This window comes from Scophthalmus maximus, chromosome 12 (genome assembly GCF_022379125.1).
Source record: "Scophthalmus maximus strain ysfricsl-2021 chromosome 12, ASM2237912v1, whole genome shotgun sequence".
NCBI classification, from domain to species: Eukaryota; Metazoa; Chordata; class Actinopteri; order Pleuronectiformes; family Scophthalmidae; genus Scophthalmus; species Scophthalmus maximus.
This window is the reverse complement of record NC_061526.1, coordinates 24,551,653-24,574,327: the sequence shown is the minus strand read 5'-3', so window position 1 is coordinate 24,574,327 and position 22,675 is coordinate 24,551,653. Positions and strand designations below refer to the sequence as shown.

Sequence of the window (22,675 nt, the reverse complement as noted above, 5' to 3'; positions counted from 1 at the left end):
TTAAGAGGCTTTTCTGTCAGACAGGTAAATTATTTAAATTGTGACGTGACAAACTTCAGTCATAGTAAGAGGATTAGATCAATCTCTGTTAATTTAAAGACCTGAAATCCCAGTTTGAAGTTCTTTGTGTAAAATGTTTTTGATTCAAATTGATACAAAAATCATAAATATTGTGCTGCAGATTTTTAATGACATTATATACTCAACTATGATGTTATTTTCAGTCTGCAGGAAAAAGACTGATGACGACAAACAACCGGATTAAACGTTGATTTGACTCATGAACATGACGCTGCAGCGATTCGTCCGTTGATCAATGAGTTTGTCGGAAATATTAATCAGCAGCTTCCTGACAATCGACAAATCTTTCAGGCAGAAACACCAACAGCAGGTGATGATGTCATAGTGACGTGTTGGTTGAATTTAAAAGACAGCAGCTTCTTTACCAGGAAATTAAATGCTTTAAAAAATAAATAAATGTATAATCAGTTATCAGCTGACACCTGGTTATTGAGGATTTTCACTTCAGATCATTCTGCTTCTTTTGAAAGTCAACATGTGAGAGGTGTAACAATAAAACTTCTGAACTGAACATTAATTCTAGAAGTTATTTTGATCGGCCATCTTGGATGTTTTCAGTTTTAGCTGCACTGGCACTCTCCTGCCACCAGGTGGCCCCTCCCCCTCCCCCTCAGTGGGCTGACCTGTGATGTCTAACAACACAACACCGCTACCGTGTGGACACGAGGTGAATGAACCAGCGACACGTCTGCTCGTCTGTTATAGAAACTTTATTGTTTTTCCTGCCGCACACTGTAAAAAGTGTTCTAGAAGAAGGTGTTGGGCCTCTTGGTGGTGAAGCGAGGTTTGTGCTGGCGACGCAGGACCCGGTGAGGAAGAGGGAACTTGATCTTTGAGTCCTGCAGGAGGAGGAAGAGGAGGAAGGAGAGGAGACGATCAGAATGTGACCAAACAAAACAGTTTCAACATACATCCAGTTTTAATAAAATCATGTCGCCAGTTTCTGAACCGCCAGGTTTGAAGATGGAAGCTGGAAACCTGGAAGAGGAATCACGGCTTTTTGTCTGGCGGGTTTATGATCCGGAGCCGACCGAGTGAGGAGGCGACTCCGGAGAGAGACCCGCCGCCACAGACACAACTAGACGCCATGACACTTACGTGGAACTGCTTGATGGCTGGTCTGCGACACTTGTTAGCAGCAATGATCTGAACCTTCATGATCTGGATGGAGTGGGCGCGAGCGCGATGGCGAGCTCCCATGTCACGGTCTGAAACACAAACACAAAGGTGTTTTTACACAACTGGATAAAAGATCAAATCTGATTCGTTAACCAAGTCGTTTGCAGATTCGATTCAGTGTCGACAGAATTCAGAAGTCACGTGACCACTTCAGTCTAAACAGGAACTAGATTGTCTCCTCTGCAGTTTGTTGCTTATGCTGCGTTCCATTATACCTATATTTTCGTGAACATTAATGTTCCACATCGCTCGTAGTCAGATGAGATAAGCTTGGTACGGAGGAGGAGCGGGGACTTTAACGAACGAACCTGTAGAACCTTGGATTCACTTTCAGAGGCACAGCAGCAGCAGAGAAAGGCGACAAGGTTCAGTTGGTGTCTGCACAACCAGACGAGGTCACGACACGGACACGACCGGACCTCAGGGTTTGGGTGCAACAACTTATAGAATCATTTGAGGACGTAGAGAAGGTTTATTTTCTGACGTGGCAAAACTATTGTCCTGCTTCTCAGGATTTAGAGAATCGATATCGGACCATTTAAATGAAGATTGATTTGAATCTGGAAACCTCAGCGACAGATTGAACAACTGACTCTTACCAGAAAACTATCAGACAATCAAGCCAGGACATGGAAATATTTACAGTTTCTAACCGTTTAATCTACATCTGTCATGTGGATCAACACTGAAAAGGTCAGAGGTCAGACTCACAGCACTGGGTGACGGCTCCAGACGTGGTCAGGTCTCTGTACTCTCTGTACATGTTGTGAGTTCCACTGCGAGAGTCGTAACGCAGCCAGATGCCGAAGTTCTTCACCTTCAGAGGAGTTTTCTCGTGAACCTGAAGGAAGAAAGAAAACACCGTCTCATCATCTCGTCTGCAGATGAAGATCAGACACAAACTTCATGCTGCGAGGTCCCGGGAGCCTCGGGTCACCTACCAGGCCGCAGTAGACGGTCTCTCCTGATGCCTTCTTCATCTTCCTCAGCTGGGAGACAAAGTACCAGAAGCGAGACTTGGCCACAACATGGTTGTTGGCGAAGATCCTCATGCGGTACAGAGGAGGGGCGGGGTTCTTGGCCGAGGGCAGCAGACGCCCGATGACTTTGTACTCCCGAAGCTACGAGCAGAAATAAAAAATAAAGATATGAATCATCATCATCAGAGTAAAGGGTGAGGTGAAAAACCTGTAGAACCTTGGATTCACTTTCAGAGGCACAGCAGCAGCAGAGAAAGGCGACAAGGTTCAGTTGGTGTCTGCACAACCAGAGGAGGTCAGGACACGGACACGACCGGACCTCAGGGTTTGGGTGCAACAACTTCAATAATGTAAAAACATTTCATGAAGGCAGTGGAGTAGGTACTGATATATTTAAATATGTCCTGCTGTAGAATTCATACGCTCCAATAAAACAAGTCAACTTTTGTTTTGAAAAGTTTTTTGAAGCTGCAGTTTTGATACTTTTCCCTCTTTTAAATAATATGAGCTTTGATCTAAGAGCTGCAAGAATTCATCAATTATTCCATACACAGAAAATGATTATGCATGTTGTTGTCATAGTCGAGTCAGTTTTCAAACATTTATCCGCATGTTCCAGCTTCTCAACTGTCACATTGTCACTAAAAATGTATATCACTTAAGAAAATGATGCAGCAAAACAGTTTCATAATCTATTTAATGACTTTCAGATGATTTTCAATTATAATTTAGCCAATTCATCACTTGGGGTTCAGAGACAACATGATGCTCATCAACTCTCTGCAGTTTGACACGTGGACATGTTTAAACATGTTTATGGTTTAAATGATTTTTTATTAACTTAGGTTTTGAGACTTTAACCTGAAGAAGCACGTGGAGGATTCAACCTGAGACACAACTTAAAAAAGTATTGATGTTACACAACAATGTGCAGTTTATCTGAACTCGATTATTAAAAACTGATTCATGATCCGGTTGAACCATCAGACGTTTAGCTAAAATCTGTTTCCCCAAAATACAGTTGCCCCCCACCACGAGCCTCACAGCTGCGTTGTGTTTTATACAATAAATACAGAAAATGTTAATTTAACAGTTCGTAATTATCCAGAGAAAACATCCAGACTTTAGCAGCTAACGCTAGCGGCTAACGCAAGCACCACATTAGCTGCTAACGCTAGCTACACGCTCAACCGGGCGATACGGACAAACTCCAGCTCGGTTACGAACAACAGTTAGATCATTCCTGGATAACAAACTTCGTCTGTAACTATAAATTCATATTTCTTCACGCCCATCGGCCTCGCGGAGACACCGACGCGGTGGCAGCTGGACGCAGCGTCCACATGGTGCCCGCCCGGCCGCCATGTTGGGAGCCGCGAGCAGCGTCGGCGACGAAAAACGCTGTAAAAGTCCGTGTGGACGCGGACTTCACCGACACGTTGAAGCATAAATCGTTAGAATAAAACCTTATGTGACTAAATGTGCTCGCTCCGCTCGAGTGTAGCGGGCGGAAGAGGTGAAACGGGGGATTGTACGTACTGTGCCGGACGCCTTCATGGTGCCTCTCGCTCACTGCCACAGTAAAAGAGAGAGCAGCAGGGAGCTCACTGCGCATGTCAAGAACACGCAGGAAGAGGAAGCACCTTCTTTTTTTTTTCTAACCCGATGTGGGTGAAGTTCCGCCCCCTACCCCACCTCCGATTGGCTGGTGCTCGCTTTGGGACTGAATGTGTATTTTAAACAGTATATAGTTGCATCATATGTAGGAGTTTATGTGTTACATATTATTATGATTATTCATTATTATTATTATTATTATTATTATTAATGATACCATTAGACAACAAAGTAAAAGCAATCACACTATTCTCAATACACGATATATTAAAAAACATAATTAGTAATTTTGGTTGTGAATGAATAGCTTCATAAGAAATATGATTAAAAAACATAACATTGAAAAACGTTAAAAATATGACAATATATAAAATAACAAATAAAATATAAAATGATTAAATAAGAAAGAGGGAACCTCTTCCGGCGGTGGTGACCCCTGACCCGGATGTGCACCGGGCGGACACGCCGCACTGTGTCGCGTGAGCAGCCGCCGACGTGCAACCGGATTCTGGAGACTTCGCCGCGATGAGTTAACGGGGGAGGAACCGGTTGATGAGTTGAAGTGTTCACTAAGGTAAAAGTGTTCAGGAACATTCCGGTTTATTAATATTATATTTAATATGTTCTGAACGTGGAAACAAACGTCGGCGGAGTTTGTCATCGTGAGGTTTTCACAGCGGCAGGTAAACGTCACTGAGCCGCGACACGAGCAGAAATCAAACTTATAATAAACATGTAACACCCGCGCCCACTCCTCCTCCACTACCGGCTCCCGGTGGTGACCGGCGCGTCACCTCCACTACCGGCTCCGTCCACCGGCTCCGTCCACCGGCGCGTCACCGTGTCAGTGTGACTCTCAGCGGCCGAGCCGAGGCTGAACTAGCCGGCTAGCCGCAGCTAGCTAGCCCGGGTTAGCCGCAGCCACCTGTGTTGTATTGGAGCGTGTTAGCATCGTTAGCATTGTAGCACTGCGGTGTCAACTCCTCAGAGGAGGGGCCCCCGGCGACGCGTTACCCACAATCCACCGTTTCTGCGGCTGTTGACACTTTAATTAAGTCTCAGTTTGTGGTGGTGGTCGCGTCATCGACGACTCGTGTGGCGGTGCAGTGTTGACATCGTGTTGCGTCATGTCGACCAGCTGCTCCTCGGACTTCTCCCGGTCCACAGCACTCAGTCCAGACAGAGACAGAGGATTCATCATCATCAGCTGATTCATTCAGTTCATCAAGTAAAAGTTGTGAAGAGACGACACATTATAACATTTCTGCCCTCAAAACTCCAACATGATGTTTTGTTTTGTCCTCACAACAAAGATCTTCAGTTACTGTCACAGAGGAGCAAAGAAACCAGAACATATTCACATGTAAGAAGCTGAAATCAGAGGATTTTGACTTTTTCCCCCATAAAAACTTATTGAACAGATTAATCTATGATGAAAATAGTCGTTGATTACTAATCAATTATCTGTTGCAGCTCTCCATGTATATATAATCAAAATAATGTAAATGTTGACGTTGTGAAATGTAATTGAAGCTTTTCAGAGACATTTGAGATATTTTACTGATTATCAGCAGCATCTGTGTCGACGTCCTGTTAAATCATCCTTAAATCTGAAAGTTGTGAAACGATACAGCATAAACTCTTGTGCTGTACGTGTAACACACACACACACACACACAAACACACACACACAAACACTCAACCTGAGGCTTTATTTAGTTTTTTCCGTCCCGTCCTGCTCGACCCAGCCGGCGGGAGATTATTTTATTTCCTGGCCGATGAAACCTGCCGACAGTTTGTAACGAGACAAACTCTCATCAACATCATCATCACTCTTTTTCCTCTTGGTTCACACAGATGAGAGGAATCTGCCCGACAACAGCAGCAGCAGCAGCAGAGAGCAGAGAGAGAAGCTAACCCTCGAATGGCCTGCCAGTCTGTCGCTGCAGTCATGGACGAGCAGGCCCTGATGGGGCTCAACCCGAACGCCGACGCCCGCTACAGGCAGAGGGTGAGAGGACGGGACCGGTCCCTGAAAGCCACACGTGCCCTTGTTGATTTACAGCAGTGTGGTTAACGTGTGTGTGTGTGTGTGTGTGTGTGTGTGTGTGTGTGTGTGTGTGTGTGTGTGTGTGTGTGTGTGTGTGTGTGTGTGTGTGTGTGTGTGTGTGTGTGTGTGTGTGTGTGTGTGTGTGTGTGTGTGTGTGTGTGTGTGTGTGTGTCCATGCATGCATGCATGCATGCATGCAGGCGATGGCGTACTTCGAACAGCTGAAGGAGTCTCACGATGCCTGGGAGATTTGTGCCGAGTCGCTCGCTAAAGGGATTTACAAGTGAGTGTCACAACCACAGATTCATTTGAAACTGAAACGTCCTCGTTCGCTGACGTCTGGCGTTTTTCTCGTCTTTTCGTTTCAGCGACGACCACGTGAAATTCTTCTGCTTCCAGGTTCTGGAGCATCAGATCAAGTTCAGGTAGCGAAGCTGTTTGTGTTTGGTTCATGTTTCATGTTTCAGAGTCTGACTCTGACTCTGAGTGTGACTCTGTTTCAGACACGGCGGTCTGAGTGCCGCTCAGCAGCAGCTCATCAGGGAGACGCTGATGAAGTGGCTCCAGTGTCAGGTACAATCGCACCTCAGTGTCCAATCACACGGTCCGGTTAAAACAAGCTCCATCATCAGCTGAGCCCTGGAAACGAGCAAGGAAGTAGATGTTAATTTATGTTTCTGTCCCGTCTGCTCAGCTGATGAGCGCTCAGCCCGAGAAGCCGTTCATTAGGAACAAGGCGGCGCAGGTGTTCGCTCTCACCTTCATCATGGAGTATCTGACCCTGTGGCCCAAGTTCTTCTTCGACGTCCTGACGCTGGTCGGCCTGAACCCGCACGGCGTCGACATCTACCTGCGGACGCTGATGGCCATCGACGGGGAGGTGGTGGACCGAGACATCCTGCACTCACCTGAGGTGCCGTGACTCTCGCTCGCTCTCGTGTCGTCGTATATATTTATATATCGATGTTGACCTGGAGAGTTGATGTCGCAGTGTGTTTCCTCTTCAGGAGACTCGCAGGAACACGCTGATCAAAGACGCCATGCGGGAGCAGTGCATCCCGAGCCTGGTGGAGTCCTGGTTCCAGATCCTGCAGACGTACCAGCGGTCGCATCCGGAGCTCACCTGCCAGTGTCTGGAGGTGGTGGGCGCCTTTGTGTCCTGGATCGACCTCAACCTCATCGCCAACGACCGGTCAGTCGACAAACACCAGAGGTTGTGAGGTCGTGAGGTCGTCAGTGTTCAGTCCGTGTGGAGAGCGTGACGTGAGTCGTTGTTTTGTGTCTCTCAGGTTTGTGAACGTGCTGCTGAGTCAGATGTCGGTGGACGAGCTGCGGGAGGAGGCCTGCGACTGCCTGTTTGAGATCATCAACAAGGGAATGGACCCGGTGGACAAAACCAAGCTGGTGGAGTCTCTGTGCCGAGTCCTGCAGTCGGCTGGGTTCTTCAACGTGGAGCAGGTGAGAGATTCAAAAGTCCACAGCGTTGTGGCGTCAGAGGAGAGAGTCGCCTTCTTCTTCACGCTCCTCCTCCTCGTTTCCTTTCCTTCAGGAGGACGACGTGGACTTCCTGGCCAAGTTCTCGCGGCTGGTGAACGGGATGGGTCAGAGTCTGGTGCTGAGCTGGACCAAGCTCATCAAGTCGGGCAACGTGAAGGAGGCGGCGGAGACGCTGCAGGCGGTGGAGGCCAAGGTGCCGCTGATGCTGCAGCTGCTGGTGCATGAGGACGACGACATCTCGGCCAACATCGTGGGCTTCTGCTACGAGTACCTGCACGTCCTCAAACAGGTGGAGAGGGGTCGCCATGACGATATAATATCATTCATATCGAAACGGATATGAGATTAATCTCCACGTGTTTCATTTTGTCCTGTAGCTTCCTCAACTGACGGATCAGCAGAAAACAAACATCGAGGCCGTGATGCTTGCCATCATGAAGAAACTGACGTACGACGACGAGTACAACTTTGAGAACGAGGTGAGTCTCGTCGTCCTGGTTCTGTGAGTGTCTTCGCTCTGCGAACGTTGACTCACAGCTGCTGGTGTTTGTTTTGTCAGGGCGAGGATGAGGCAATGTTCGTGGAGTACAGGAAGCAGCTGAAGATGCTGCTCGACCGTCTGGCGCAGGTGTCTCCTGAGCTGCTGCTGGAGGCGGTCCGCCGCGTCTTCACCAACACCATGCAGTAATAACCCGTTCGCTTCTGTCCGTCAAACTGAACCGGGACTCCGGGAGGCGTAGCAACGGTGCTAAATTGTGTGTATGGTGTGTTTTAGGACCTGGCAGACGTCTGTGTTCATGGAGGTGGAGGTGGCTATCAGGCTGCTTTACATGCTCGGCGAGGCCCTGCCCGCGTCGCACGGCGCCCACTTCTCAGGAGACATGGCGAAGACTAACGCACTGCAGGACATGATGAGGACGGTGAGTCACACGATGACTCGTTTCTTTCTTTTCGTTCTCGCTCACGTGTCGTCATTGTCTCTCGTGTCGTCATCATCTCTCGTGTCGTCGTCTCTCGTGTGTTTGCAGCTGGTGTCGTGCGGCGTCAGCGGCTTCCAGCACAGCTCCGTGTCGCTGGAGTTCTTCGAAACCGTCGTCCGATACGACAAGTTCTTCCTGGTGGAGCCGCAGCACATTCCCAACGTCCTGGTGAGAAGAGAACAGATTCACACACTTTCGGTTTCTGAAGGTTTTATGAATTTAAACGTGACGGACGACATGTTGCGTTCAATGTCAGATGGCGTTTCTGGACCAGAGAGGACTGAGACACAACAGCCCGAAGGTCCGCAGCCGAGTGGCCTACCTCTTCTCCAGGTTCATCAAGACTCTACAGTGAGTCCACGAGTGATTATTAATATTAATCATCATAATAATAATAAGAGTGTTTGTGAACAAGATGATTCTCTGCCGACAGTAAACACATGAACGCCTTCATCGAGGACATTCTGACTCGGATCCAGGACCTGCTGGAGCTAGCTCCTCCTGTAAGACCTGACGCCTCCTTGTCCGTTTACCCACAATCCCCCTGGGCTCATGTCACACACACATCACAATCACTGTCTTCTGTTTCCAGGACAACGGTTTTCTGGCGATGCTGACGAGTGACGACCAGCTTTTCATGTTCGAGACGGCCGGCGTGCTGATCGTGAACGCAGAGTGTCCGGCAGAGAGGAAGCAGGCGCTGATGCGGAGTCTGCTGGCGCCGCTGATGGACGCCTTCCGCCTGCTGCTCGCCAAACTGCCCCGGGAGTCGGAGGAAGAGCGGCAGGCCGCGCTCGGCGACTGCCTGAGCCATGCCATCGGGTTCGTCAGGTGAGTTAACACAAGTCAGAACCTGCAGGTGACATCATCATGAGACGATGACCTCAACGCTCTGTGTCTCCACCCCCGCAGTCGGACCAGCAAGGCGTTCAGCAACAAGCAGACGGTGAAGCAGTGCGGCTGCACCGAGGTTTACCGCGAGTGTCTGCAGACCTTCCTGCCAGCGCTGAGCTGCCCCGTCCAGCGGGGGGCGCTGCGGGGCTCGGTGCGCTCCTTCCTGCACCGCATGATCATCTGCCTGGAGGAGGAGGTGCTGCCCTTCGTCCCTGCCGCCTCCGAGCACATGCTGAAGGACTGCGAGGCCAAAGACCTGCAGGAGTTCATCCCACTCATCAGCCAGATCACCGCCAAGTTCAAGGTACCGCAGGAAAAAAAATATCTCCTCTACAAACTCAGATTAACAGTAAAATTGAATACTGACTTCCTGCTTTCCCTCTGGTTGCCATGGCAGCGGCAGGTGTCGCCCTTCCTGCAGCAGGTCTTCATGCCGCTGGTCCTCGCCATCTTTGAGGCGCTGGCGCGGCCGGCGGAGGACAACGACCAGGCGGCGGCGCTGGAGAAGCAGATGCTGCGGCGTAGTTACTTCTGCTTCATCCAGACGGTGACGGGCAGCGGCATGAACGAGGTGATGGCCAATCAGGGTGAGTCTCCGGCGGTGACCCCTGAGTGTCTTCAGGGGTCAAACACACACACACGTCTTTTTCCTGAGCTGAGACCGAAGTGATAATAAATCAGATACATTTTGAATTTTGTCTCCAGGAGCAGAGAACATCGAGCGCGTGGTCTTCACCATCGTCCAGGGAGCCGTGGACTTCCCCGACCCCATCGCCCAGAAGACCTGCTTCATCATCCTGTCCAAGCTGGTGGAGCTGTGGGGTGAGAAACATCTGCAACATAAACAAACTGCTTTTAATATCAATAATTCATGTTAAAGATCGGTCTCCTGACCATGTAGTGTTGATACTCTGCAGGAGGTAAAGACGGGATGGTCGGCTTCCCCGACTTCATCTACAAGAACATCGTCCCTGCCTGTTTCCTGGCTCCGCTCAAGCCGACGTTCGACCTCTCCGACGCCCAGACCGTCCTGGTGAGTCTCTGAACCAGAACCAGACTCTCTGATCCAGAGTCCTGGTGAGTCTCTGAACCAGAACCAGACTCTCTGATCCAGAGTCCTGGTGAGTCTCTGATCCAGAGTCCTGGTGAGTCTCTGAACCAGAACCAGACTCTCTGATCCAGAGTCCTGGTGAGTCTCTGAACCAGAACCAGACTCTCTGACCCAGAGTCCTGGTGAGTCTCTGAACCAGAACCAGACTCTCTGATCCAGAGTCCTGGTGAGTCTCTGAACCAGAACCAGACTCTCTGACCCAGAGTCCTGGTGAGTCTTTGAACCTTCGCTCTCTGTCTTCCAGACGCTGTCAGAATGTGCCGTTACTCTGAAGATGATTCATCTCAAACGGGTAAAAATCTGAAGTGTTTACTTTTACTTTTCTTCTCTGTGATTTGGTCTTAGATGGTTACGTGTTGTTTTCTTCTCTCAGGGTCCAGAGTTCATCCAGTTCCTGCAGCAGGAGTATCTGCCCTCGCTGCAGGTGTCGCCAGAGATCTCGCAGGTGAGACCATACAAGTTTTATTTTAGTTTTTTCTTTGAAAATGAAATTCAGATGTGAACATTAAAAAGTTTTGGGGTCGTCAACGTGTCATGTGACGGAGGCAGATGCTTGAGAAGTTTGTTTGAAATGAAACGTAAGGCAGAATGTGACAGAGACCCCAAAACAGATTTTTAAAGTGTTCAAAAGTTTCTCTTGTTGGTTCTTTCTCCTCCAGGAGCTTTGTCAAGTTCTTCAGCAGCCGGACGTCAAAGTTCTGAAGATCTACATCAAGGTACGAGACTTTCACCTTGACATTATTCTGTCTGTTCGACTCGTGTCTCACCTCCGTCGTCTCCTCGCAGGCGTTCTTCCAGCGAGCGAAGCTGTAGGACACGAAAACCGGGAAGTTCACCGGGACTGGAAAGGACTCGTCACAGGAAGTGGGCCAGACTCGCCGCCTCACAACAAAACAAAACACACATGGAACTTAGCATAGGAGCTGCTTTTGCACTTACGAAATAAATGCATAACGAAGCCCAGCCGGTCTAAGTCGGGAGCGTGGACAGAAGGTCCGAGAGACGAGCTGTCCAGCGTCCACGTGGCCCCCGAGACGCCGGCGGCCTCGAGTTCTACTCGAGTTCTGCGGAGGAACTTTGTGGAAACCGCGGCGTCGTGAGGGAAAAGAGCTTTTAGGCGTAAAAAACACAGATCTGTGGAAGACGACGCTCCGCTCGGGAAGGATTCATGTCACCATAACTTTATTCTTTACTCTTTACCGTGGGAAACACACTTCAAAACACGCTAGATATTTTCTGATGAAGTTTTACCGCCACAGAACGGGTGAACAATAAGGGCTGAGTCTTATACTGTCGTACTCTCGCTATTTAAACTGTGGCATTATGTTTTTCTTGGTGTTGAGCGACGGACGGTTGGAAGTTTGATTTGAAGTTTTGAAGTGAAACGTGTTTTCAGCCCTGACGCGACGCAGCTCCGCCTCCTGCTGCGTGTCTCCGCCTCCCGCTCACTTTATTTTCCTCAATTCCTAAAAAATCAATTGTCGGAATTTATCGACCGCTCTTTTCGTTTGTTGCTCGATCAATGTACTGAAGATAAAAAACCACATCCGCGTCAAGTTTACGACAAATATACGTTTTGGTTGTTTATCATTTCAGACGGAGGAACAAAGTGTAAATAAGAGAATACGATGTTGAAACATGTAAATAAAGTTGCGAGGTTTAGATTATTGTTTTTTTCATTCACATCAGGAAACAAAATGTTGAAGCTCATTTCTGCCAGAAAAAGGAAAAATAATAAATTAAAAGATAAACTCAAAAGACGAGATGAGAATCTAAAATACTTAGACAAAGTTATGAGTCAAATATTTAATTGACTTAGACTGAAACAAATTATTTGTTAATAAATAAATATTAATCTTATTTTGACTAACTTCCTTTTAAATGTAACAAAAAATATTGACTTACAGTTCATCAGGGACCATCTTCTGCTGTGAGTATTTTGATTCATCTCATTTATATTTTTGACTCATTTTGCTCATAGTTTGGAGTTGGTATTATAATTTTCCTATTGTAAATTACCAAAAGTTTTGGTAAAAAAAAATTATTTACTATCTGTGCCGCAAAGATTATTTTTCATAATTTTGACGCTGTGAAAATATTTTCTAAATAAATTTAAAGTATTTTTCTTGCTATGAGTAATTTAAGTCAAATTTTCAACATCTCATTATTTGAATTTAGCAAATCTAACAATTGTGACAAAGTAAAATGTCAAATTTTTGATTTACCATCTTAGAATTCTGACCTTGAATTTCATAATGTCATGATCATGAAATTACAATGAATATTTATCATTCATGATTTTTCTATGACTATAAATCTTTTTTTAAAATTCAGAACTTTCTGTTCATGTCCCACATATAAATTGTTTTCTTGAATTTAAAATCTCAAATTAATTTAACTTTGTCTAGGTAAATTTAATAATATTTGAGCAAAATATCTGAGCAAAATCTTTGAATCAAATGTTTATTTCTGAACTTGTCAATCTCAAAATGAAGATGAGTTGTGTTTGACTTTTGAATCTCAACATGTTCTTTTTCCCTTTTCTTGGCAGCGATGAGCCTCCGTAGAAACACGTCAACTCGTTCAGCTGAGTGAATTTTATATTGAAGATTTTGTGACAGTTGATTCATGCAAAAAGTTCGAGTGTGTCGATACTGTGAAGCAGCACGTGACTAGAAACAATCAGTTTACAGAACTGTACAGACGCTTTGTTAAATCATCACTGTTTTTTCTTCACTTAAAACCGAACTACCCGACGTCACGTTAATGTTAAAGAGTAAAGTCGTGAAACATCAGATGACAGGATCATGAACACGAGGAACGAACGCTGCTAAAAGTTTGGTTTTTTTCCAAATCTGTTCCGGGACTAAAACAGCGACGCTCTGTGGTTTCAGTCGGTAACTGCACTCAAACGAACAAAGACAGTTCACGTGTTCACCACCAGGTGTCGTCCAAGTAAACCACTTTCTATCTGCGTCTGGTCGACCACGTCGCCTTCAGCAGAGCGAGCGGACGTTTCCTCATATCTGACATTTTTTTGCCAAGTGAATGAATTTGTTTGCTGATGAGGAAATGTGCAGATTTTTTTTCTGATGAATTTTCTGTTAGAACCAATAAAGTGTTACATTTAGTTTTCATTGATCATCTTTATTCAAACCAAAGACTTGAGCAGAAAAATATCATTTCATTTGCTTCAGTTCACTCTTCAAATTAAATTCATTCACAAAAAAATAAAAGTGCGATGTTGAGTGAATATTTCCTTCTTTTCCAGATCCAGAACTTTTAGTTTCTCATGTTTGTTTCAGTAAATTGTCTCTGAGCAGCTTCAACCTTTGATCACAGCGATCGGTCGAAGTTTAATCGCCTTCTTACTGATGCCGGCGTCGTGACACGTGTTCACCACGTCCGTCACGTTCTTGTACGACTCTGGAGCCTGAAAGATAAAATATATAACTTTAGTTATTAATGACGCTGTAAAAAAGTATTAAAAAACTAAATATAAAAGTAACATTTGTGGAATTAAAATAAAAACTAATATATAACAAACAATCTACAACAAAAATATACAATAAATTACTTTGGTTAAATGAAAAAATAAAATACATGATTTCTAAAAGTAAATGAACACAAAAATTACAATCCATAATTTAAAAATCAATAACGACAAATTAAAAAACCCAATATTTAAAATATATAAAAAGTGATGATTGTTCTCAAAAAGTCAGAATCTAAAATGTTTGTTATATAGTTTTTGTATTGATGTTTGAACAACAGTGAAAGAAAAACTATTACAAATTCATTTAAGTTTGTCCTGAGGTCAGAGGAGAGACACCCGATCTTTCTCACCTCCTCCATCACCAGTTTGGGTGAAGCCACCCGGATGGCGATGCCCTTGTCGGCCAGTTTGTCCAGGACGTCCTGGAAGTCCAGATTCCTGCGGGACTTTGCCCGGGAGAGAGCGCGACCCTGAAACAACAAGGTCAGACAGAAAGTTCACGTCCAGTCGTTTTCATTTCACTCAGAAGAACAAACGTGGAGCTCCTGGTCGGACGCTCACCGCTCCGTGACAGGTGGTGCCGAACGTCTCCGTCATGCCCTGTTCCGTCCCCGTCAGGACGTAGCTGCAGGTTCCCATCGTCCCTCCGATCAGCACCGGCTGACCTGTGAGCTGGACCAATCAGAAGAGGAGGAAATCAGCGGCGGTTCTTTGAGCAGCGAGCGACGCGTACACACCTACCTGGCAGGTCGTCACTCCCTCCTACCTGGTAGTCCACGGGGATGAGCGGGTGGTGTGGGGGAAATGCCCGGGTGGATCCTTTGCGGTGAACCAGCAGCGTCTTCTGCCTCCCGTCCACCATGTGCTCCTCCACCTTGGCGATGTTGTGCGAGACGTCGTAGATGACGTGCATGTCCAGGTCGTCTGGCGTTGTGCTGAAGACCTCGGAGAAGGCCTGCGAGGAAGACGACACGAGAAGGGATCAGAGACACTGTGTCATCGCCACGGAGATGGACGGAGACGCTGCGGGAGTCGTACCTGTCGGGTGAGGAAGGTCATGGACGAGCGGTTGACCCAGGCGTAGTTTCCCGCCGCGGCCATGCCCTTGAGGTAGTCCTGGCCCTCCTGCGAGGTGATGCGAGCGCAGGCCAGCTGACGGTCGTTCACTACGATCTTGTCCCTTTTCATCGCCTTCTCCATGGCAACCAGAGCATCTGTCGTCAAGACAACAACATGTTGAAAACCGATGAGGCTCCGACAGTTACAGTCGAGCGGATGTGGATTTCCGGGGCCGAGTGAAAACGCTCCTACCTGTGGCGACCTGGTGTCCGAGGCCTCTGCTGCCGCTGTGGATCATCACGCACACCTGACCTTTGTGGTCGATGCCCATCTTCTTGGCGGCGTAGTCGTCGTAGATCTCGTCCACCACCTGGATCTCGCAGTAGTGGTTTCCTGCTCCCAGAGTCCCGAGCTTCACGACACAAACACACATAAGTACAAATCTCAGTCTACTGTTCTAGGAACAGTCACAGACGCATTCTGACTTTATCATCAGGTTTATCGTTCCAGTAGATCGGGTTAGGGAACCGACTCGGGAAGTCAGAAATAAATCACCACCCCAACTTCCGATGTCCTAAGTTTAATGGAACACAGCATTAGTTGTTGTAAATCAGATACCTGGGGCAGGCCTCTCTTCTTGGCCTTGGAGGAGACCTTGTTGGGGTCGGCCTGCAGCATCCTGCCGTACTCCTCGCAGTGCTCCTTGTCCTCGGCCCAGGCGTACCCCTCCCTCAGGGACCAGTCCACCCCCATCTCCAGAGCCTCCTCCAGGTCCCTGGGGAAGAGGGAACAGGTGAGACTGGGGAACCGGAGCAGGAGGTTCCTGCTCTGATCCCGTTCCCGGTCTGCTTACTTGGCGCTCATGGGGATGACGCCCTTGGACCCGACTCCCACCGGGATGTGGTTGAACAGAGACTGAGCCAACTGCTCCTTCACCGGCTGCACGTCGCGCTCGTCCAGGTTCGTCCGCAGCAGACGAACGCCGCAGTTTATGTCGAAGCCGACGCCGCCTATGGGGAAAACAAACAGGGTCGTTTAATTAGTGCAACTCGTTAACAAAGAGAGACAGTGATTGTCTTCATATACAGTCAGTGATCGTCTTCATATACAGTCAGTGATCGTATTTATATACAGTCCCTGATCGTCTTTATATACAGTCAGTGATCGTCTTTATATTCAGTCAGTGATCGTCTTTATATACAGTCAGTGATCGTCTTTATATACAGTCAGTGATCGTCTTTATATACAGTCAGTGATCGTCTTTGTGATCGTCTTTATATACAGTCACTGATCGTCTTTATATACAGTCAGTAATCGTCTTTATATACAGTCAGTGATCGTCTTTATATACAGTCAGTGATCGTCTTTATATACAGTCAGTGATCGTCTTTATATACAGTCAGTGATCGTCTTTGTGATCGTCTTTATATACAGTCAGTGATCGTCTTTATATACAGTCAGTGATCGTCTTTATATACAGTCAGTGATCGTCTTTATATACAGTCAGTGATCGTCTTTGTGATCGTCTTTATATACAGTCACTGATCGTCTTTATATACAGTCAGTGATCGTCTTTATATACAGTCAGTGATCGTCTTTATATACAGTCAGTGATCGTCTTTATATACAGTCAGTGATCGTCTTTATATACAGTCAGTGATCGTCTTTGTGATCGTCTTTATATACAGTCACTGATCGTCTTTATATACAGTCAGTAATCGTCTTTATATACAGTCTCTGATCGTCTTTATATACAGTCAGTGATCGTCTTTATATACAGTCACTGATCGTCTTTATATACAGTCAGTGATCGTCTTTATATACAGTCAGTGATCGTCTTTATATACAGTCAGTGATCGTCTTTATATACAGTCAGTGATCGTCTTTATAAAGAGTCAGTAATCGTCTGTATATACAGTCAGTGATCGTCTTTATATACAGTCAGTGATCGTCTTTATATACAGTCAGTGATCGTCTTTATATACAGTCAGTAATCGTCTTTATATACAGTCGAAAGGCTCCTGAGCGTCTCGTACCTGGAGACACGACAGCGTCCGGGTTGCTCATGTCGAAGGCCGCCATGTTTCCGATCGCAAACCCGTATCCGGAGTGGACGTCTGGGAGCCCGATGGATTTCTGCAGAGGAAAGAAAAATCTGACGACTTCAAACGTTCAGTCCAGTTTCCTTCTCAGATCTCAGAGCGTGAGATCACGTTACTCACGTGTACGATCCCGGGCAGCGCCGCCACGTTCCCGATCTGCTTCATGGCCGGAAGGAACCCGCCAAAACCTGAGGGGGGGGGAAAGAAACAAAACGATATCTGATGAAGTGAGAGAAGACGAAGAAGACGAGACGATGGAGAGAGAGACGGAGTGATGTGGATCTGACCTCCTCCTCGACAGGCGTTACGAAGCTCCTCAAAGATCAACTTCTCCAGGGAGTCGTTCACGTAGAAGATCCCTTCCACCTGACAGGAAGTGACGTTAAGAATAAATAATCTGACATATCATCATCAAAATATATTCAAAGGTTATTATCTGTTTTGAAAACATCTTGTGATGAACTCAATGGGAAAATCAACTAATTCTACATTAACACGCTGATTTCACCAATACCACAGGACACAGTTCAACATATTTCACATCATATTTCATCAATGGGATCTTCCCTTTAATTCGGCTCATGACTCATAACTGTCCGTTTCATCACTGAGCTGCAGCAGCAGCAACTTTAACTTCATGAGTTCTGCCTGGTCAACTAGCCGACATGTGCTATCGGACGGAGCTAACCGGTTAGCCTGGTCCCGGGCAGCAGGTTCTCACCTGCATGTTGGGCACGAAGCCTTTCTTCACCCTCCAGCAGTTGCTGTTGAGTTTATCCAGGTACTGCAGCTCATCGTTGTAGCTTCGGCTCATGGTTCCGGTCGAGACACGATCGTGTTTTTACGGTTTAACGCTGCGATTCAGTGCCAGGTGTCACAGCGACGGGAACCGGGAAGGCGTCCGACAGAGAAAAACGCGATTGGGAATTCTGGCGTGACGCATGACATTTTTATTTTAATGTTCTAACACAAAATGGCGACTGTTTGTTTTTTAGATTGAAACTGTAAAAGTGAAATCAAAAGGTTTAATATCTGTAAAACTGATGCTTATTAATCATAAGATTACTTTACAAGATCTTGCTTGCTTGCCGTAGTTGTAGTAAAATTATAGCCACCGGAAGTTCCGTGACTGGCCTCCAAAATAAAAGGGAAAATGCTTAAAGAGAAAAGGGGGTTTATTCTGAAAACCAGAGAGCCGGAAGCGGCGTGTTTATCTGTGCCGGGCGCGACGCTGACTTCCGGTCTCCGCCGGTCTGTTGACAGCGTCGTTGATCAGAGAAGAAGAAGAAGAAGAAGAAGAAGAAGAGTCATGATACTTCTTCTCTTTCATTTGTCACGTGAGTGTTTCTCTCTCTTCTCTGTGAACAACCTGAACTGTTGATGAAAGTTGGACCTGCTGCGTCACGGAGTCACGGAAACGTTCAGTTGTGTCGGAGACGAAAACGAAACTTTTCATTTCTCCTGAAATAACAAAGAGACAGAAGCGGCTGGTGACGTCACCGAGGACCACTGCTGAATCATCTTTAATATCTACTGAGATGAGATCTATCTATCTATAATATCTGAAATATAGTCTATGAATGATGGTTCACAGTTGCTCTCCCATCATGTGTCATTTGTAGCTGGAGTTCATCTCCAGTGTTTTGACTCTGTTTTGTAGATATTACAGCAGTAAATCCTCCTTTGTTAACTATCTTGCTACAGTGTGTAATATTTAGAAGATCAGGTAATTGTATATTTTGTCCATAACTCTGTGTTCATATATGTAGAATCACCTGCAACAAAGAACCAATGTTTTTTTCGTCAACTTCAATTGCAGCTTCTGACTCCGGGGTCGGTGATTCCAAGTTCTGAGATTATAATGGAACGATAACCGAGTTCCGAGCGCCGACTTCCGAGGTGTAAAGGAACGCAGCAGTAGCTATCAACAGATCTGTGATTGGTCGGGGCAGTAGATTATTTCCAACCTCCCGAGTCGAGGGGTGTTCCAGTTGCAATTTCCGACTCCGAGGTCGTAATTCCGAGATCCGAGATTATACTGGAACAATAACGCCGACTTCCGAGGTACGATGGAACGCAGGGTTATCGTTCCATTTTAATGTAGGAACTCGGAATTACCGACCCCCGAGTTGGAAGTTGCAACTGGAAGGTCGGAGAGACCAACGCCCCGACTTCCGACTCGGAGCTCCGAGTTCCGGGGTGTAATGGAACGCAGCAACAGAATTCTACCTGACAACAGCAATGAACTTAACTCTGATTGGTCTCCTTTGATCCTGACGATTCCTCTGATGGTTTGATCTCACGTGTGGTAACTTAACGTTAAAACTAGAAGACCAAAAGTATTGGGACGCCCCCGTTCACTCAGATGAATGTGATCAGTTCTCTGCTGCTCGTCGTCTCTGATGGTTTGTCGTCCTCAGCATGAAGCTGCGAATTCGGATCAGGAGACGGACCTGCGGCGTGGAGCTGCCGGGCCAAGAACCGAGTCTGAAAGATCTGAGAGACCAGATCCAGGCGACGCTGCTGTCGTCTCACGGACTGAGGTCGGACATCGTCCCAGAACCTTATGAACCTGATTCTACAGACGGATCATTAATGAATGAAAGAGATCATGATGATTTTTTTACAGTGTGTTTGTGTTTGTGTCTCAGTGCAGACACAGAGTTCAGTTTGTCCCTGAACGGCTCAGAGCTTCTGTCAGACTCCGGTCAGACTCTGTCGTCCTGCGGCATCGTCCCTGGAGACCTGATCTGTGTCGTCCTGCCTGAGTCTGCGGCCGCCGAGGCCCCGGACCCCCAGGGCATGGACCCCGAGGCCCCGGACCCTCAGGCCATGGACCCCGAGGCCCCGGACGCCGAGGCTGTGGACCCTGAGCCCCCGGCCCCCAGCTGGGAGCCCATGCTGTGCAGTGAGGCCGAGGATGGTCAGGCTCCTCTCTCTCTGGAGCTGCTCTACCACACAGCTCAGAGCACCAGCCCCGGCGACGCCGTCATGGTGGCGGGAAACCTGCTGATGCTAGAGACCGGCTTTGTCCCTCAGGTGAGACCACGGGTCCGGACCAGAGTCTCAGTCCGATTCAGACTTTGTTATAATCTGTGGTTTAATCTGTGAATAATCAGGAGTTTCTTCTTCTCTCTCTCTGTGTTGAAGGCGAACGAGCTGAAACCTGGCGAGATGCCTGGCGGCTGGAGGTCGGTGGGCGGAGCCTACAAGCTCCAGTACACACACCCTCTGTGTGAAAGTTGCGTGGTCACGGTGGTGGGCGTGTGCATGGGCCACGTGCTCGTCATCAACAGTGAGTTTAAATGTTTCAGAGATTAAAGTGTAGTTTGAAACACAAGGCGTTCACTGACACGCTGCTTCCCCTTCTCCTCTCAGCCTCTCTGAAGGTGAACGAATCCGTCGACACGACTCTCAAACTGTGTCTGAAGCCGTCAAGCTACGTGACGGATGAGTGGCCAGGTAGAGCTCTGATTGGTCCGTTTGACACCGCACGTCTGTGAGCGACCTGCAGCACTAACGCCCCCTCTCTGTTGTTGCTGTTGTTCAGGAGAGAGCGCCGCTGCTGCGTTCAAAGACCTGAGGAAACTGTCTCGAGTCTTCAAGGACCAGCTGTCGTACCCACTGATCGCCGCCGCCCGAGCAGGTACAGAACAAACGTCCTCCTGAGATTTTATCAGGTTTCATCAGATTTTTGTCCTGACTCTCAGAATGTTGAGTGTGGTTATAAGTTCGGCCCTTTGCCCCAAACATTTAGGACAAAGGGCCGAACTTGGTTTAATGTTCTGAGACATTGTTTCTATGGAGACAGACATTCTGTCTGTTTGATGACATCATTATTCTGACAGAGATAAACACACTCACAGAGACACCATGCACTGACCACCTGTTGATCTGTGTAACCAACCAGAAATCTCCTTGACATATTGATCTCTGGTGATGAGTTTCTTCTCCCTCGTCTCCAGCGATGAAGCTGCCGGTGGCGTTCGGTCTCGCCGCTCTTCCTCCGGAGCTTCTCCTCCGAGTCGTCCGGCTGCTCGATGTCCGCTCTGTCGTCCGACTGTCGACCGTCTGCCGACGCTTCAACGTGGCGATGGAGGACTCAACGCTGTGGAGGCACCTGTACCGCCGCGACTTCACCGGTGAGGCAGCAGCGAGACGGGTCAGGGGTCAGAGGTCAGGTGACGGGACGACAGGACAGAAAGAAAACGTGACTCTGTGTTTTGTGTTTCAGATCCCGGCTCCAGCAGGTCCAGAGACACCGACTGGAGAGAGGTGAGGATATTCAACACACCTTCAGATCACATGGCCTTGTTTTCATTCAGTCCACTGTAAAAAAACAAACGTCATTTAATGTTCAATATGTGTCTAGAAATGTTTGATTTACGTGGTTTTTTTCCCCTCAGCTTTACAAAAGGTTTCACAAACTTCGCAGCGACGCTCGTCGTGTCGCTCGCCGCCGCTCCCTCCCGCCCTTCCTGCGGAACCCTCGAGACATCTTCGCCCCGCTGCCCCTCCCCCTGCCGCCCCCTCTGCCTGGCATCATCGGCGGCGAGTACGACCAGAGGCCCCTCCTCCCCCACCTCCTTCTGCCACGCCCCCGATACGACCCCATCATCCCGCCGCCTCATCAGGACGGACGACCGCTGAGCGACTTCCGCCGCGGCCGATCGACGGTAGGACGAGCCGCCGACATCCGGCGAGGATTCATCTGACGATGTGTTCAGGGTCCTTGTGGAAAAACATTCTGTCCGTTTGTGGTGACTTTATTTAAACGCCCCCTCTTTTTTTTTTTAAGTAACTGAAATGAAAAGTAAAAAAGTTTTTGTCAAGAAATAGTATTTGTAATTTACTTATTATAATTGATGCATTAATCATTTTCTTCCTTCTTTTTTTATTGATAATATTTGGTTTTGGTCTCAAACGAATTCTGGTTCATCAGAATGAGAAAAGGTGACGAAATAAATAAATAAATTCAGTGAAAAGACGAATGTTTCTGAATGAGTGAGTTTGTGAGAACATGAAGAAACAGATTTAATATTCGACGTGAACTCGTTCATCATTTGCTCTGTTGCAATAAAAAAATCAATAAAGTTTGTGTTTAAAAACAGAAAAGAAAAAGGAAAAACCTTCCCGACACAATGACGTCACCTTTTGTCTCGAGACAAAGGGAGCACTCGTTCAAAGACACGTGTTTCACCGGCGGCGCCGTCTGGGCGGGCGGTGTTTGTTACCCGTCAGACCCCGCGGCTCACTGATCAGTTTTTAAATCGGACCATTGAACTAAACACTTTCCTCCTCCAGGGTCACGTGATGAACAATAACAAGTGAATGTGTCACCGTTTAAACGTCTGAAACATGTTCGTCATGTTATTAGATCCGCATCACTCCGCCCGCCCACCAGCCGGGCGGGGACTCTCCTGCTCGCTCGCACCGCCTGGCAGCCGCTCTGAGTGGGGTGCGTCTGATGTGTGACCCGCTGAGCGCCGGAGGACTCGCGTCAGATTTAATCTCTGTCGCAAAGAAACAAACATGAAAGAAAGAAAATATAAAGATATGAGGGAGATTTAACTGATTAAAAAAAACGATATTGTCATATGTTGAAAGAGTTTGAGTTTCTATTTTAATT

The 22,675-nt window shown here is 47.3% G+C and overlaps 4 protein-coding genes and 2 non-coding genes across 7 annotated transcripts; 2 read left to right on the top strand and 4 right to left on the bottom strand.

The window, feature by feature from the left end:
- Positions 1–773: 773 nt before the first annotated feature.
- Positions 774–3,935, bottom strand: rpl18a (ribosomal protein L18a). The gene is made up of 5 exons (XM_035619754.1): positions 3,780–3,935; positions 2,202–2,381; positions 1,972–2,101; positions 1,180–1,289; positions 774–920 (listed from the first exon to the last, which is right to left on the bottom strand). Exons 1-5 carry the CDS (start codon positions 3,795–3,797, stop codon positions 828–830), a joined length of 531 nt encoding a protein of 176 aa, XP_035475647.1. The 5' UTR covers positions 3,798–3,935; the 3' UTR covers positions 774–827.
- On the bottom strand, positions 1,567–1,698 carry LOC118293434. Its single transcript, XR_004787337.1, has one exon. It is a non-coding gene; the product is annotated as a small nucleolar RNA SNORA68 (small nucleolar RNA).
- LOC118293423 lies at positions 2,447–2,578 on the bottom strand. Its single transcript, XR_004787326.1, has one exon. It is a non-coding gene; the product is annotated as a small nucleolar RNA SNORA68 (small nucleolar RNA).
- Positions 3,936–4,283: 348 nt separating the features above from the next.
- Positions 4,284–12,051, top strand: xpot (exportin, tRNA (nuclear export receptor for tRNAs)). The gene is made up of 24 exons (XM_035610693.2): positions 4,284–4,431; positions 5,715–5,868; positions 6,108–6,190; positions 6,276–6,332; positions 6,411–6,480; positions 6,602–6,820; positions 6,915–7,099; positions 7,197–7,365; positions 7,457–7,693; positions 7,782–7,883; positions 7,964–8,088; positions 8,180–8,324; positions 8,433–8,552; positions 8,641–8,735; positions 8,818–8,887; positions 8,977–9,215; positions 9,297–9,582; positions 9,676–9,865; positions 9,984–10,100; positions 10,196–10,311; positions 10,634–10,681; positions 10,763–10,834; positions 11,049–11,105; positions 11,176–12,051. The coding sequence occupies exons 2-24, from the start codon at positions 5,782–5,784 to the stop codon at positions 11,200–11,202; spliced, it is 2,916 nt and encodes a 971-aa protein (XP_035466586.1). The 5' UTR covers positions 4,284–4,431; positions 5,715–5,781; the 3' UTR covers positions 11,203–12,051.
- Positions 12,052–13,515: 1,464 nt separating this feature from the next.
- Positions 13,516–18,027, bottom strand: rtcb (RNA 2',3'-cyclic phosphate and 5'-OH ligase). 2 transcript variants are annotated; one of them, XM_035610718.2, is made up of 12 exons: positions 17,768–18,027; positions 17,334–17,412; positions 17,167–17,234; positions 16,981–17,080; positions 15,798–15,954; positions 15,563–15,719; positions 15,197–15,356; positions 14,924–15,099; positions 14,652–14,840; positions 14,447–14,557; positions 14,236–14,355; positions 13,516–13,822 (listed from the first exon to the last, which is right to left on the bottom strand). In XM_035610718.2, exons 1-12 carry the CDS (start codon positions 17,858–17,860, stop codon positions 13,715–13,717), a joined length of 1,518 nt encoding a protein of 505 aa, XP_035466611.1. In that variant the 5' UTR covers positions 17,861–18,027; the 3' UTR covers positions 13,516–13,714. The 2 variants fall into 2 exon arrangements, with proteins under 2 accessions (XP_035466611.1, XP_035466620.1); XM_035610727.2 differs by having other exon boundaries at positions 17,337–17,412.
- Positions 18,028–18,255: 228 nt separating this feature from the next.
- fbxo7 (F-box protein 7) lies at positions 18,256–22,037 on the top strand. Its single transcript, XM_035610775.2, has 9 exons — positions 18,256–18,383; positions 19,467–19,589; positions 19,698–20,085; positions 20,197–20,341; positions 20,425–20,508; positions 20,597–20,692; positions 21,012–21,188; positions 21,281–21,321; positions 21,453–22,037. Exons 2-9 carry the CDS (start codon positions 19,468–19,470, stop codon positions 21,759–21,761), a joined length of 1,362 nt encoding a protein of 453 aa, XP_035466668.1. The 5' UTR covers positions 18,256–18,383; position 19,467; the 3' UTR covers positions 21,762–22,037.
- The last annotated feature ends 638 nt before the right edge of the window (positions 22,038–22,675 follow it).

Excerpts from the sequence above, each read along its gene's own strand:
- rpl18a (XM_035619754.1), bottom strand. Across the intron at positions 2,102-2,201 it reads AGACCGTCTACTGCGGCCTG|GTTCACGAGAAAACTCCTCT; the intron begins GTAGGTGACCCG and ends TTCTTCCTTCAG. Across the intron at positions 921-1,179 it reads CAGCCATCAAGCAGTTCCAC|GACTCAAAGATCAAGTTCCC; the intron begins GTAAGTGTCATG and ends CTCCTCCTGCAG.
- xpot (XM_035610693.2), top strand. The coding sequence starts at position 5,782 with ATGGCCTGCCAGTCTGTCGCTGCAGTCATGGACGAGCAGGCCCTGATG. Across the intron at positions 8,089-8,179 it reads GTCTTCACCAACACCATGCA|GACCTGGCAGACGTCTGTGT; the intron begins GTAATAACCCGT and ends GGTGTGTTTTAG. Across the intron at positions 8,888-8,976 it reads TGCTGGAGCTAGCTCCTCCT|GACAACGGTTTTCTGGCGAT; the intron begins GTAAGACCTGAC and ends TTCTGTTTCCAG.
- rtcb (XM_035610718.2), bottom strand. The coding sequence starts at position 17,860 with ATGAGCCGAAGCTACAACGATGAGCTGCAGTACCTGGATAAACTCAAC. Across the intron at positions 15,357-15,562 it reads AGAAGAGAGGCCTGCCCCAG|CTCGGGACTCTGGGAGCAGG; the intron begins GTATCTGATTTA and ends TGTGTCGTGAAG. Across the intron at positions 15,100-15,196 it reads CGGACACCAGGTCGCCACAG|ATGCTCTGGTTGCCATGGAG; the intron begins GTAGGAGCGTTT and ends TCTTGACGACAG.
- fbxo7 (XM_035610775.2), top strand. The coding sequence starts at position 19,468 with ATGAAGCTGCGAATTCGGATCAGGAGACGGACCTGCGGCGTGGAGCTG. Across the intron at positions 20,342-20,424 it reads CCACGTGCTCGTCATCAACA|CCTCTCTGAAGGTGAACGAA; the intron begins GTGAGTTTAAAT and ends TTCTCCTCTCAG. Across the intron at positions 20,693-21,011 it reads GATCGCCGCCGCCCGAGCAG|CGATGAAGCTGCCGGTGGCG; the intron begins GTACAGAACAAA and ends CCTCGTCTCCAG.